The sequence below is a fragment of the Ammodytes marinus genome (assembly GCF_949987685.1).
Source record: "Ammodytes marinus genome assembly, chromosome: 5".
NCBI classification, from domain to species: domain Eukaryota; kingdom Metazoa; phylum Chordata; class Actinopteri; order Uranoscopiformes; family Ammodytidae; genus Ammodytes; species Ammodytes marinus.
This window is the reverse complement of record NC_137234.1, coordinates 28,662,416-28,677,117: the sequence shown is the minus strand read 5'-3', so window position 1 is coordinate 28,677,117 and position 14,702 is coordinate 28,662,416. Positions and strand designations below refer to the sequence as shown.

Here is a 14,702-nt window from a genome sequence, read left to right as displayed (position 1 = left end):
CAAGGTTGCACAATGATCCCACATAGTAAAAATGAAACATAACATGTGCAGAGAAAATAAACACATTTGTGTAATAAAACACATTTGAACATAATTATATATGTAGCAGATGTGTTATTTGGGCATTTTCACAAATTTTGACCATGTCGCAATTTTGGGAAGACCTATTGAAACAAGATCCTTATGCAAGATTCAGTTGGCATGAAACGCTTGCCATTGCATCCCAATGTAGCCTACTGAACCACAGGGAGGAAGTGACCAAAACTCACTCAGATGCGGAGGTTAGTGGGAGTGTTCACGAGTTAGAAGCTGCTGCTACAGACACACACACACTGTCATATTCAAACTGTGTCCAGGGACTGGTTCACTTGGCTCTGCTCTCTGATTCACCATGAAGCTGTTTGTGATCGTTCCACTGTGTGCTGTGTTGAGCTTCACCCACCAGGTAATATAATACTCACAATATAGAGATGACGCTTCTATTTTAAGCAACATTGATCTTCTTAAAATGAATAAGAAATGATCAGATACTGCCCATTCTATTGATGTTTTACACCCACGTTTGATATTCTGTGTTTCAGGCCCTTTCAGATGATATGTGTGTGTGTGAGTTGACTAATTCAGGAAAGGCATTCCCTCATGACAAACTCAGCACCTTGGAGGACAATGCATCAAAATGCCAAAGCAGCATCACCCGAAAGATGGTAACTGGTCGTGTTATTTGCTAAACCAGGCTGTAAAGAACACAACTTCCCTCAGCTGCTGGACAACTGTAAAATAACGTTCAAATAAATTAGGATTTTAAATAACACGTACGTAAAAGATGCATCCAAACAAATTGGAATATCTCTAAAAGTGAAACTTTTATTTATCTAGAATCTAGATTCATTATACAAATTGAAACATGTCAGGCCTTTCTTTTGTTTTAATTTTGACGATTTAGACTAATGTAAGAAAAAAGGGATTTATAATACACCAGTATTTGGCTTGATCCTATCTAGCTGTCCCATGTAAACGTGTCTACCTGCTCTATCTGCAGACTCAGGAGCTGGGGAGTCTGCTGCTGGGTTTGGAGCGACGTCTGCCCCAGCTGGAGGAAGATGTGTCCACGCTGGAGAGGGAGGATGACGGAGAGCTCTATTCAGTTCTCAGCCTGCACGTGATAGAGAATGAGCTGACCGAGATCATGCAGCTCATCGACAGGCTCAACAGCACCACCCTGGGACACCAGCGTCTAACCACTGACACCAACAAACAGGTAGATCCAATACCAACATCATTCAAGAAGGTCTCATCTACCTGTATGTAGAAGTCTGCTCAAAATGTAGATTCATTTTTGGAACATATCTGGAATAGTATTATCTAAAAGGAGCACAAAGAGTTTAACTGCACTGTTTAATAAGTTGACTATGAAGTTGCTGCTGATGATGTTGTTCCCCCAGCGATATTACATTTCATTGACAACAGACCGGATATATGCTACAGTAAAAGGAAATAAATCATAGAAAGTCACACAATTCCAATAGGCACCTATTTGCCACCAATTTGCCATAGCAGCTTTATAAAGTGATCAGATGTCAAGCTTGTCGCACTGATTCCAAGTGGCCTAAAAAAAGACAAAAGTTTCACTGAGTGCGATTGAAAAGGTCTACCATGGCTGTCATGTGGTGGTATCAAGAGTAAAACTGGCAGTCAGCAATGCTTGTTCCATCAGACTGATTCTATCATCATAACACAAATTACATATCGTCACCCTCTTAAAATAATGGCCTAAGTCACTTTTTGGCCAAAATGATTTTTTTGCTTAAATCATCTCCTCATGATGCTGGCCACCTCTGGTAAAATGGCCTAAATCCTCAGTTGAACAGATCATGTGATTTTACTTGACATAGGCCATTATACCATATTACCAGAATGTCAAGAGTGTGTTTTAGGCCATTTTATTTTGCCTAAGTCAAAATTTACTGTACATTTTTTTTTCAAGGACATTTCACAAGTGTGTAAAATGGCTTAAGTCACAAGTTAAACATTATTATAAAGGGTTTATTCCTAATATCTTACATAATTGACAGAAATTGTTATTACAATGTCAAGAGTCATCTTTTGACATAACCTGTTTGAGTGAAATTATTAATGAATATCATATATTCAATCTTTGGTTAAGTTTTTTGTGTTTCCTGAAAACACTGAAAAAATGACTTAAAAGGCCATTATTTTCAGAGGGTGACGATATAGAAACAAAATGTAAAGAACTTTAGAAGTGTGCTGATACCGAGCCTCCTGTTGAATTTGAATGTATCTCAGGTAGGTTTAGTAACCATATACTGCCTGCTAACATTGTCATCAGCCTTTGAACTTGCATTTTTGCAGAGGTACCCACACAAAATGTTTTCTTGCCTCTGCACCTCAGGCATTATGTTTTCGGGTTGTCTGTATGATTGGACGTCTGTTTGTCCGTCCTTCTGTCTGGACCATTCTTGTGAACATGATTTTTCATGAACACACAGGGATCTTCCTCAAACAAATGTCCATTCAGAGTTAGGATTCCATTTTGGAGGTCGAAGGCCAAAGTTCAAGGTCACTGTGACCTCATGTCTCATAAACGTAATATCTCAACGTTTATGCTTTGAGGGGCTTTCATCAAATTTGGCGTGAGCTGATTTTGGAGGTCAAATGTTACTGCAACATAACATAATGTGACAATGTTTTATTTCGGCAAACAATATGGGAGTTGTATTATCAAAGTAAAATACTATACTAAAATACTAATAATAGATTTTTTGCTGTGAGGTTTGAAACAAATAGGTGAAGTGTCTGAGTAATATACGTTTTTAATCAATGTACAATCCATCCAGGATAGGTTATCTGATGACAGGAAATTCTGCCTTCAAGGACACTCATACTGAGGGAAACAATAAATAAAACCAAAACCAAAACCTCATGTTTAGTTTGCTTACATCACACTCTTTTATTTTTTCTGTTTGTTCTACTTATGTATCTCAGCTGGAGGACCTGAAAGCAGGGATGCAGGAGCTAGAGGCGTATGACACCATGCAGGTGGCAAAAAGACAAAAAGACAACCGCCGTCTGAGGAGAGACCTGGACCAGTGCAGGAATGGACTTCACCCTACCAGTCAACCCACACAACCTCCAGTTGGTATGGCCAAGAACAAGACTTAATTCTAGTGTGGAGAGATTGTTTCTAGGTTTCTTTCACATCCACTGTAAAGCAAGCGTTTGCTTTTATTTGTATATTTGCAAATTTGCATAATATATATTCATCGTGCGTTTCTTATTGAATAACCCAAGTTAGTAGAGTTTTTACCAAACCTTAACCTCAAGCAAAATCACACCCAATAGACCATTCTGTTCTGGGTGTTTGCCCTCATGGTCGAATGCACTTACTGGAAAACGCTTTAGATAAAAGCATCAGATAAATGTAATGTTATGTAATGGACACCTTCCTCAACCAGCTCTGCTTATTTAGTTTTCCTACATCTGAACAATTCCTTTCTTGTTTCATTTCACATTTTCCCAAAAGGTTACTGTCCCCATGGTCAATTTCTTAACATTACCGGGCCGAGGGTGCAAACAGCAGGAGAGTACCCTGGCTCACACAAGTATGGAGCCTGGGGTCGTGATCCCAAGCCAGCAGCGGGGAAGGAGAGCTGGTATTGGATGGTAATGTTGACCTCAGGCAACAAATTCGCCCACTACGTCCGCCTCTACTCCAGCCTGAGCTCCCTCATTGTTGGGGTGAGCGTCCCAGGTAAAGAACTCTTCTGTTCTGGTCTGAAGGGGGTTAATGTTTGATTGATGATTTTGTTAGTGAGGAGCAAATATGTTTGAGGCACACTAAAGTTGAAGCAACACAACAAGCCCACTGGGTCAATCTGAAAATGTTAATCTTTAAACATGCCTCAATACTTACATTTGTAAAAGAGATAAAGAGAGAAAAAAGGTCAATCATTTCCTAAAACATCTGGACACTGTAGTGTTTTGCAAATCCTACTCAAGCAGGAGTAAATGGTGCATTTGTGTCAGCTGTGGATTAATCACATGTGATGCTCTTGTGAGTAAGCATCACATCTCTTTTTTTTTCTCTCTTAAAAATATAGTCCAACAATGCAAGATTTTGGACAGACAATGTGTTATGCCCAGAGCAATAATTACATTTTTCGATTTCACTAGAAGGTCCACTCTTGTACTGTTAAGACTGACAGAAGCTAAGGGAACATGTTATCAAATTAAAAATAAGAGAAAACTAAAAAAGACTGTTGTGGTTTGATTAATCGTTAGAATGTAAAATTAAGAAACAGAATTTATATTGATACAGTAAATCTTGTTGATAATACCAAAGTCCTTGGTATTAGTGGATGCATCAAGTTACTTCTTATTAACAGGTAAAACATTATCTTTTCACCATTAGTGGCCATGATTATGTTCATACCATTTTGGGCAACAACAGAATCAATTCATAGCTTGTTTTGGCATTTAAAAAGAGAAAAATACAGAATAAATACAGAACATAACCAAACTTGTCCTTTAAAAAAGTCAGGCACTAGAATTGCTACTCCTTTCTTTAATATTAACAAATGACAATACATACATATGAATACACTCACCCCCTCCCTCTCTTCTTTTCACTTCTTTTACTTAATCTCCTTGCAGGTAATGTCCAGATCCACGCGGCTAACCCAACCACCAACACCGTCCAGGGTCCAAATGTTGTGCTGTATGGAGACGCCTTGTATTACAACTGTTACAACCAAGATGCTGTTTGTCGATTCAACCTCACCACTAAAACTGTGACCACCGTACAACTCCCGAAAGGCACAAGGTGCTGCTCAACTGTCTTTTTGCTCATTATTTAAATGCATGTAGCTGATGCTGAGGATAAAGATCTTCTAGCAAAAATTAACAAAATCATGAAATCTTTCTCATTTTCATATAAATGTTAAAGGAATAATATGCAACATTTTAATGAAATATTTATTATAGAGCCACACAATTATAATCCCTCTCAATAATCATTTTTTTCCCACTGTAAAATGTGGTGGTGGGTTCATCTGCATAGTCCTCCTCTATACTGTATATCTAACTGGAACGTGTCATTCCCCCGAGTGTCGGAGGTGCCTGTTCGATACAATGTCGGTTAAATTCAAGCCATGGCCCAACAAGTTGACACAAGTGGATTAATCATTTTCCTCACCACACAATTCTCTCTCTATTTCTAAATATGGCAGCGTCTACAAACTGGTGTCGCCCACTGACACTATAGCGAAGGAGCTCAAAAAATCTCATGAAGTGCCCAGAAATTTTTACAGTTGTGGATTCTACTGCTAAGAAAAAAAACTTGGACATACAGCAGAAGGTTTAAAATCCATGGCCGATCACCGAAGGTGTACCTCATGTAGACGTGCTGACATTGTTGTTGTAATTCCTCAAAATTCCACAAGGGGGCAACAGAAGTTACGCGCTAGAGTTTAAAATTATCCAAGTTTTGTAAGAAAACTAAACAAGAATATATGTATGAATCTGTTTTTGTGAAATATATAATATGTATAAATTCTAAATGCAAAAACATAGCATCACATAATGAAACCAAGAATGCTAAGATACTGATTCTAAATTTTAATTTCTTAGAAGGATACATCACTTCTGTCCTGTCTTGTTATTTCTAAGGTTTAACTCAAAGGGTAACTTCTGCCACCTTGACGAATGCTACCCCTACACCGACCTGGACCTGGCCACAGATGAGTCAGGAGTCTGGGTGATCTACACCACCAACCAGGACTTTGGCAACCTGGTGCTGTCCAAGGTGGAGGAGGGTGAGCCGCCCGCACTGGGCCAAACCTGGCGCACCTCGGTCTACAAGCAGGCGGTGACCAACACCTTCATGACCTGCGGCGTGCTCTATGCGACGCGCTATGTGGACAAAGATGTGGAGGAGATCTTCTATTCGTTTGACACCACAACAGGGGCAGAGAGGTTCAACATTGGTGTCTTCATCAACAAGATGTCTGCCAACATGTACTCCCTCAACTACAGCCCTGTGGACCACATGCTACATGCCTACTGTGACTCCTTGATGGTCTCCTATAAGGTTTTGTTTCAGTAGATACAGTAGATGATGCTGACAGCCTTTGACCTAACAGCCTGCATCCAAATAATAGATCCAGTATTAGTGACCAGCTCACATTTGAAATCAACTCCAGTATACACAGTAAATTGACATGGTAAATTCAACATAAAGTAAATTGCCTTCATCTAATTCCATTATTACAAAAATGTCATACATATTTGCATGCACTGAATTCATTCGCTTATACTGTACTTTTGTTTTTCATCTGTGTTAAGCTACTTACAACTAATAAATATTTGAGATGTTTTCCTTTAAAAGCCTACCAGGAAATGGATGGGTTATTTCTTTTGAGCTGCTGGAATTATATGGGGTTAAACATACTGTATATGCAGGAGGTGTTAAGTTTTATTAAAATTTGGCTTAACCCTTTACTGAGAAAAGTAGCTAAGTAGAGAATTGGAGAGTTATCATAGAAGCATAACCAACAGCATGTTTATTTTAGTTCAAACTCTTTTGCATTGCAATGTGTATTATGTAAGAACCAAAAAAAGAATAAAGAAATATGGGAATGGATAAAAATTGGGTTAAGATATCCCTAACTGAACATCTGTTATAGTAATAACTGTCAATCAGCCAGTACATAAAATACAGAGATTGTCTGCAAGGAGTCAAAGGGTGGGTATTGTTGAATGTATTCACTTTGTTGTCAATTCATATGAATTACACCAAAGATACGCAAAATACACTTGCAAATGTACAAATATAGCCTACCTCGGCCACTGCACATGCTGTTACGCCATTAGCACCTCAACTTCCTGGGAGGGAAAATGAAAACAGCATTTCTCATCAAATGAAATGCTAAAACAATTATGTTAATTGTGTTACAGATATATGTATTCAGCAGTGTGTAAACAATACATACGGATCTAGCACAGGTAATGAGCAGATGTTTATAATATGTTGTTAAGAAAGGGTAGCATTTGTCCATCATAGGATGACATAGAGGAAATATGAATGTCCCAGGCAGAGGTGAGAGCTGCACACCAAGCATTGAATACAGATGTCAAACTGACTTCCAATGATAGGACACCGGACTCCTGAAATTCTGACGCAAAGTCTTTATTTCTTACTTGTTACTTGATCAGTACATGGACAGAGACAGCTTACTTTGTATATGTATTCATATATTATATATTTCAACTTTACATTACACATCTGGATGACAACAAAGCAGGTAAGAGTCCTTCTACTGTCGTGAATAGAAACAAGTTTATAGGGAAGACTCCCACAATATGAAACAATCCAAATGAGCAAAAAAAAATAACTTATTTGCTCAATACAAATCAATCACAATGGCAGTAAGAAGAAGAAAAATAGTAGTAGTAGACATTAATCAATATAATCATACCAAGATGAGGTTATATACTATTGCCTATAAAAAAAACTCAAGAGAGAAGAGGATCAGAAATATGTTAAGTTTTCTTCACAATACAGTAATGTTAGAGTGTTCGATCGGGTTAACCTGCTCTAGAAATAAAAAGTATCTACAAGTGCAAGGAGGATCAAGGTCTATACAAACTGATCCAGTGTCAGCTCACAAATGGTGGACTTTCACAAATCGCTACTGAACTTCACTATTCAAAGACCTTGAAGGAGGGGGCAGGTGGGAGCTTGGTTGAAAGGTGTGTGGGTTACGGGGAATTGAAGTGGAAGGCATAGTGATGGGTTTCTGAGAGGCGTAGGTTGACAATACTGTACAGCACTTCAGCAAAAGGGACAAAATACATTCAGGAGCCTCCCCAGGTCAGTTTGGGTAGAAGTAGGAGAAGCAGGAAACCAAGGTGTAAAATGGCAGAAAATGGCTTATTGAAGAGAGAAAACACTGAAAGATGATCATATACGAACTCCGCTACAAGCAAACTTCAGTATTGGATCCGACCGTATAATATCCATGAATGATCTCTCCTTCCTCTATGTCAGGAATTGAACTATTACATTGTTTGGCTATTTAAAAAAAAATCCCCAATAATCTCTCAAGCGTCAACAAAATCACATTATTTTTTCCTTAACACATTCATTCTTTCTTTAAATTTTTCAAGTCAGAATCTCTCTATGTTTTGGTAAAAAGAACCATTTGCACGAATACAAGCTTATTCTCTACCGATGTGCGGAACTCTCAGGCCCCCCTGGTGCTTAGAAACACGACTAACACACTACCAACATTTTACAAAGTGACTTCAGCTGATAGCCCTTTAGGTTGCGACTGGGTTTGCCTGTGAGAGCCGGGGCACCTTTGTGAAAGGGGTTAATTATTATTTTTTTTAAGTTTGGCTGGGGGTTGCCCTACATTCCGAACTTGGCGCCCAAATGGCTCCAAAAAAAGCCCCGTCCCTTACAGGCCACCTCAGGAAAAAGCGCAATTACCTCAGCAATTGGAAGCTATGCCCCTTCTGAAATGGGCCAAAAAGTTTTTTTTTTTTTTTTGTAAAACTTGAAAACAGGAGAATGTGACTGTGGTACATGAACACTGAACATGACTAAGCCAAAAGACCAGGAGACCTCATCTCTCATCACTCTTGACAAGGTAGTCCAGGATTTCTCTTAGCAGATAGCAGCACACAGCTTCACTAGTCTAAAACTATAGTCCTATAAATGTACTATACTGGTTAGATTATGGTTACACAGCACATTGAAACACACACTAACCACATAACAATGGATTCTTTATTGTGTGTGAATGTTGTGGATTTATGTATTTTCTTTGGCAAAGTTCTCTTACAAAGCACAGCCCACGCAGCTTTCATACGAGGTGTGTGAAAAATGTTGGTGTGCTTATATATTTGTGTGAGCTAGTGTGAGTTTGTGTGTGTGTGTGTGTGTGTGTGTGTGTGTGTGTGTGTGTGTGTGTGTGTGTGTGTGTGTGTGTGTGTGTGTGTGTGTGTGTGTGTGTAGCTTTGGTATACCCACAGAGAGGGGCTGGGCACTGTAAGAGAAGGCTGCTGCCAGTTCTTTTGGGGCAGTAACCTGGAAAAAAAGAGAGCTTGTCTGGTGGGCCTGGTCCAGCCTCGGTCCCCTTGGTCTGGTTTTGGTTTGGGTCAGAGTGTGATTGTCATGTTAGAGACCACAAAGAGCCGACTACGGCCAGAACCAAGTCCATGCACTGGTGTTACAAACTGACGATGGATGTTGAATCCATGGCCCTATTTAACTAGCCACGTGTAAGGTTGTAATGAAAAATGCACTAATGCTAGATACTACTCAGAATACTTCAATGCCCTAAGGTTACTTTCACATTCACATGCATATACAGGTTAATAATGACTAACTATAGCCTCGCCTATATTCATGTAGTGGACTGTCTTGGAAATGTGAGATGACAAATACACAACTTAAAGCTGCACTCAGCAACATTGCCCTGATGTGGCTCCAATTGGCAGTAATACGATGCCATTTGATCGTTAATAAACAATAGTTTGACATCAGTTAACTGGTATTGTCCATCAGCTTGGCTTATCTGTGATGCTCAATATATCATTACATCTAATGGAATTGAGCTTGCTAGTTTTGTTTTGCTTCATCTCTTGATGGCAAAAAAAGGCAATTTACCATGTTCACAAGTTTGACATAAGATCTTGAAGAGTGCAGCTTTAAATCAGGGTGGTGTACTCTAGCTACGCTCTTAGACTAACATAAATGCTAACAAATCCTCTCCAAGCACTACAGTTGCAATTGGCTACTATAGGCTGTGTTCTGCTGTCTGTTTGACTCCTGGAAACACCTCCATTCTGGATGCATTCTCACTAATAACCATCCCTTACAAACAACAGAGAGAGAGATGATCAAATTGTGTCTGTACAACAACAACACAAATTACAACAAAAGCTAGCAAAATACTGACCCATAACACTCTTTCAATATTACTCCCTAAACGTTCGATTTCCCTCACTATATGTCTAGCTCGTTATGACAGGTTGCCGTGCTGGTTCCTGACGGATAGGGTTATTTTCTTTTTATAGTGTGGGGCGGGGGTTGGGGGTTAGGGGTTAGGGTTAGGGTTGGGGGGGGGGAGTGGTTCGAGGAGCGGTGCAGGCAAAGAATATGAAGACACTTATCAAACACAAGAATGACACTTAGAGAATAAAAACGGTTGCCTAAATCTGAAGGTGCTGGGCTACAGGTGTGTTTGGGGTTTTTAGTAGCATTACACATGTTATTTTACAGTGAAGGAGGGAAGGGCTGTGGAGGAGATAGCTGTAGACAGAGTGAGCCATCTCCACTACCCGCTTCCATGTCTGTCACATTGCTCCATTCCTTTTATTAAAAGATCCCCTATTATGAAACATGCACCTTTTTGAAACATTAATATGGGTCCCCGGTTTGATTAGAGACTCACAAATTATGAGAAAAACCGTCCATTGGTTTCTTCACCTCCACCTTTCTAAAAAACCTGTGTTCAAAAAGCCCAGTATGATCTCTCTGACACCACGTCCCCATGAACATATGCATAATACGTGACCATTAAAACATTTTCCTCACACTCCCCGACCTCTGCCTCCTCTGTCCCCCCTTCCCTCCCTCTTTCTCTGGCTAGCCGACTGCTCAGCAGGACACCTCCATGGTGTGGGTCACGGTGCCCACTGCCTCGGTGCTGTCTGAATGGGTGCAGGTCCGAGAGCGGTTCCCGTCCAAGGAGCTGCCGCTGGTCAGGGAGGCCGTCCTGGAGCGAGCCAGGCGAGTCATGCTGGCGGAGGGCACTGGGAGACAGGGGAAGAATCCAGGGTTACATTTTGTAAAGAAGAAAATGATAATAATAACATTGTGATTAGCTGATGTTGGTGGGAGATGTGGGGAGTACATGCTAGTGTGCAGAACAGAAGAATATCTCTTTTGTCTTTAGCTGAGAAAAGACAGACATTCACCGCTGTTGACATGACAGCCGTGAATGGCTGTGGTTGCTTATTGAAGCTATTAATGTGTCGACATGAGCCTTGTTTCCACCGAGCTGTGCGGGTATGTTCGGTGCGGCTCGGCACGCATTTATTTTGCGTTTCCACTGTCAAAAGTTGGAAATGGTATAAATAACCTAACCGTGTTGCACCTATTTTTGTCACCATTTAATTGGGGTACCAAGCCATCCCAAAGGCCACGGTCATAAAAGGGTGGAGTTACATAATGCAGTCCATTGATTGGTTGACAGAATCATCATTTCAGTGCAAGAGATAAACCAAGGTGTTTAATCACCTCGGCAAGTGCGAATAGTCTTGTGAGATTTATGATGATGGCAGCTCTTTGTTTATTGTGGGACGTTTTTCCTCTTCATTGAATTAATCAGCGGGCTACACTGTGTACGACTGCTACGATGTCACAATAAAGGCTCTGACCTATACTATGACAGCAGCTATTGCCATCCGGTATATAGCCTGTAGCTTATTGCAAGCAAGGGCAGTGGAAACGCAAGCCAGAACTAGGGTTACCATACCCTGCAGAACCTTGCCGTGTTGAACCGAACTGTGCTGCTCATCGGAAACGAGGCAATAGAAGCACATTGTCTGCACCATGCACTGGAGGGCTTTGGGCTCAATTCTCCTACGTGAGTCGAACTTCATTATCATTGAGTTGACTTCAAGTATTTATTAATTAATAATCAATCAATTAATTGTATGAGAACAAGTGAGGAACTTTTATTCAACTGCCCTCTCCAAGGTTGAGAACGACCAACACAGTTTAACAATATGTTAAGCTTGATCCTAACCAATTATAATAATTCAGTACAATCAGTAGGATACTTGCACTAAAATAATAAATTACTGAGGCAATTGCTTCAATTATTATTTTTGTTAGTACGTACATACACAACATGAACCTTTGTTCAAATGTTTCCGTACAGGTGAAATGTTTACTCTGTTGCATTCATTTATTTATGGCCACTGAGAGCAGGGAAACAAGCTTTAAACACAATACTGACCTTAAGTGTTATCACCTTATAAAGGTTTTATGATGAACCTCCTGAATTTTTTTAAGTATATTGTATACTGTATATATTTGTTATAGAAGTAGCACACAGAGACATAGTTAGATCCTCTAAAGCCCAGAGCTCTAAAGGATTATTTTGAGTCTCAAAGTTACGCAATGTTTAATTGTGTAAACTGTGCTGATGTGGTTTAGGTTCAGCTCTGTTGGCCATTCACCATTTAAACCTTTATGTATTACATCTCTAATGTTAGTAGTTATTTAAAAAAAACATAGTCATTTGTTACAAACTTAGTCTGAAGGCCTTTGTCCAAAGCTAGCTGAAGGCCATGCAAGAGAGCTGCAGTATTGGAGATGCAATGGCAAAGGAATGGTGGGAGAGGGAAGTGAGGGCAGTATATTTTTTCCATCGGAGGAAAAATTACTTTTGTTTAATCAATGATGGGGTTCAATGTCTTTGGGATATATATATAAAAAAGAAAATATCAAAAATGACAGCAAAGATAAAAAAAATAACTAAAAATTCATAACAGCGCAAACATATTGTATTCATAACCAAATGAAAAATGAAAACACATCTCAAAATGCCAACAATGCCATCGAACAGGGCAGCAATAAGAGGTCAGAGGTGAACGGGGAGGAGGAAGTACCTGGCCCTCCACTCAACCTCCGATCCTTCACATAAGCGACTGAGAGAACGGGGCAAGGGAGACAGAGGGCAAGATTAACAAAACTCATGTCCCTCTGCACACCACACACACACATACACACAACAATAACACATCTGCTGAAATACGTTTTTTATAAGAAATGACTTCTGGGGCAAGGACAAACATAATATCACACTCTCAGTGTGTTTTGATTGGATACTTACTGTAGCCCATTCCCTGCAGGAAATACTTGAAGGCTTCAGCCACTTTGGCAGGCTGAAAAAAAACAACAACAACAACACAGAGAGAGTTTTGATTTCACTGAATTTGGAGTTCAAAAGTGTCAAATATGGATGACGCATTAGTTGTATGTGCAGATTTTTAGTTTTTTTTCAATTGTCATTTGATTGTTTGGCAGACTGTTGATGATGCAATGTTGTTAGAGTGTTACCTGAGTGAGCTGAGGAAGTCCACCAGAGTCAGCCATCTATCATGAGAGAAGAGAGTAGTTCAATTAGACAAAGTGCTGACAGCTCACAACCAGAGAAACAAAATAAACTCGTAGAGCCTCTTTCTTTGCTTGCCTCTGTAATGCTGCAACATATTGGGTGTTCATATTGTACAAGTCAGCTGCAAAATAAAACTGAAAAAAAAACATCCTTTTGTAAGATTACAGGTGCTAATGGTCCAGTCATCTATAGATGTGGCCGAAATTGTAAAATACCCCAAATAGTCCAGGAGATAGTGACAAAAAAGCATGAAACTTTGCACAAAGCTGGAATAGGGAAATAATAATAAATATAGCTATAGTGCCAAGCTGGATTCCAATTGTGCAGCCAAAGTGCACCACTTTAATCTTAAATACTCCATATCCATATATGTTTTTGATGTCCAGCTGCGTGTATTCAAGATCATAGATCAGATCAATATTGTTTTACAGTTCATGGCAAAACATTTTTCTTTTTTATTCTTCACACCTTTTACAATTAAGTATGTAATCTTCTGAATCAATGTATCTTTTTTTTGTGTTTCTCTTACTTTCATTTATTGTCTTGTTGTAAACAGGCATGTTGCTAGCTACAGTCACCTTTGTTTACATACACTTTACAGTGTGGACAGGTAGTGGATCATGAGGCTATATTCACTGATTTTGACAAAAAGTGATTTTGACAACAAGCGTTCTCCAGAATTGCTGACTCCACCTTTAATGGCGGAGGAGCTGTACAGGTCAAAAGAGAACGACTTACCTTCAAGAAGGTGGTGTTGGTTGGGTCCAGTTTGGAGTTGCACTCAACCTTTAGGGACACAAACAGCACATTGAGCTAAAGACAGCAAAAAAGCTGCAGCAGGAAACACATCTATGCATTCATGGAGCATCGGCGGTGGTCAGGAGTTGCAGTGGAACAGTGGATGTTCTCTATCGATTGTCTATATGTGGAGAATATGTTATTCTGTGTGTACGTGAGTGACCCAGATACTGCAGTGTGCTGCAGAGATGAGTCACTCTGGGAGACTGGGAGCACAGCCGCAGTGTGCACGCACGTAGACATACACACACAAAAACACACACGCACGTAGACATACACACACAAAAACACACACGCACGTAGACATACACACACAAAAACACACGCGCGTAGACATACACACACAAAAACACACACGCACGTAGACATACACACACAAAAACACACACGCACGTAGACATACACACACAAAAACACACGCACGCAGACTTACACACACAAAAACACATACACACGTGCGCAGACATAAACACACAAAAACACACGCACGTAGACATACACACACAAAAACACACACGCACGTAGACATACACACACAAAAACACACGCGCGCAGACATACACACACAAAAACACATACACACGTGCGCAGACATAAACACACAAAAACAAACGCGTGCAGACATACACACTCAAAAACAGAAACACTTGTGCATGCACAAACACACACACACGCGCACACACACTTACA

At 39.9% G+C, this 14,702-nt stretch overlaps 2 protein-coding genes across 3 annotated transcripts in view; one reads left to right on the top strand and one right to left on the bottom strand.

Moving 5' to 3' along the window:
* Positions 1–334: 334 nt before the first annotated feature.
* olmf4l1 (olfactomedin 4-like 1) lies at positions 335–6,405 on the top strand. The gene is made up of 7 exons (XM_080028659.1): positions 335–445; positions 582–704; positions 1,040–1,258; positions 3,004–3,157; positions 3,542–3,769; positions 4,672–4,840; positions 5,686–6,405. The coding sequence occupies exons 1-7, from the start codon at positions 392–394 to the stop codon at positions 6,119–6,121; spliced, it is 1,383 nt and encodes a 460-aa protein (XP_079884785.1). The 5' UTR covers positions 335–391; the 3' UTR covers positions 6,122–6,405.
* A 789-nt stretch (positions 6,406–7,194) lies between these two features.
* The window catches only part of ndrg4 (NDRG family member 4), a 47,630-nt gene continuing 40,122 nt past the window's right edge, over positions 7,195–14,702 (bottom strand). For both annotated transcript variants that reach the window (XM_080027429.1, XM_080027430.1), the window contains 4 exons: positions 13,953–14,000; positions 13,157–13,192; positions 12,930–12,981; positions 7,195–10,839 (listed from right to left, as the gene is read on the bottom strand). In XM_080027429.1, the coding sequence (XP_079883555.1) occupies positions 10,685–10,839; positions 12,930–12,981; positions 13,157–13,192; positions 13,953–14,000 (291 nt within the window). In that variant the 3' untranslated portion in view covers positions 7,195–10,684. The remainder of the gene's footprint in view (positions 10,840–12,929; positions 12,982–13,156; positions 13,193–13,952; positions 14,001–14,702) is intronic.

What these genes read in the sequence shown, in the direction of transcription:
- olmf4l1 (XM_080028659.1), top strand. Translation starts at nt 392, where the DNA reads ATGAAGCTGTTTGTGATCGTTCCACTGTGTGCTGTGTTGAGCTTCACC. An exon ending in GCAGCATCACCCGAAAGATG is followed by an intron (nt 705 to 1,039) that starts GTAACTGGTCGT and finishes CTCTATCTGCAG; the next exon opens with ACTCAGGAGCTGGGGAGTCT. An exon ending in ACCCACACAACCTCCAGTTG is followed by an intron (nt 3,158 to 3,541) that starts GTATGGCCAAGA and finishes TTTTCCCAAAAG; the next exon opens with GTTACTGTCCCCATGGTCAA.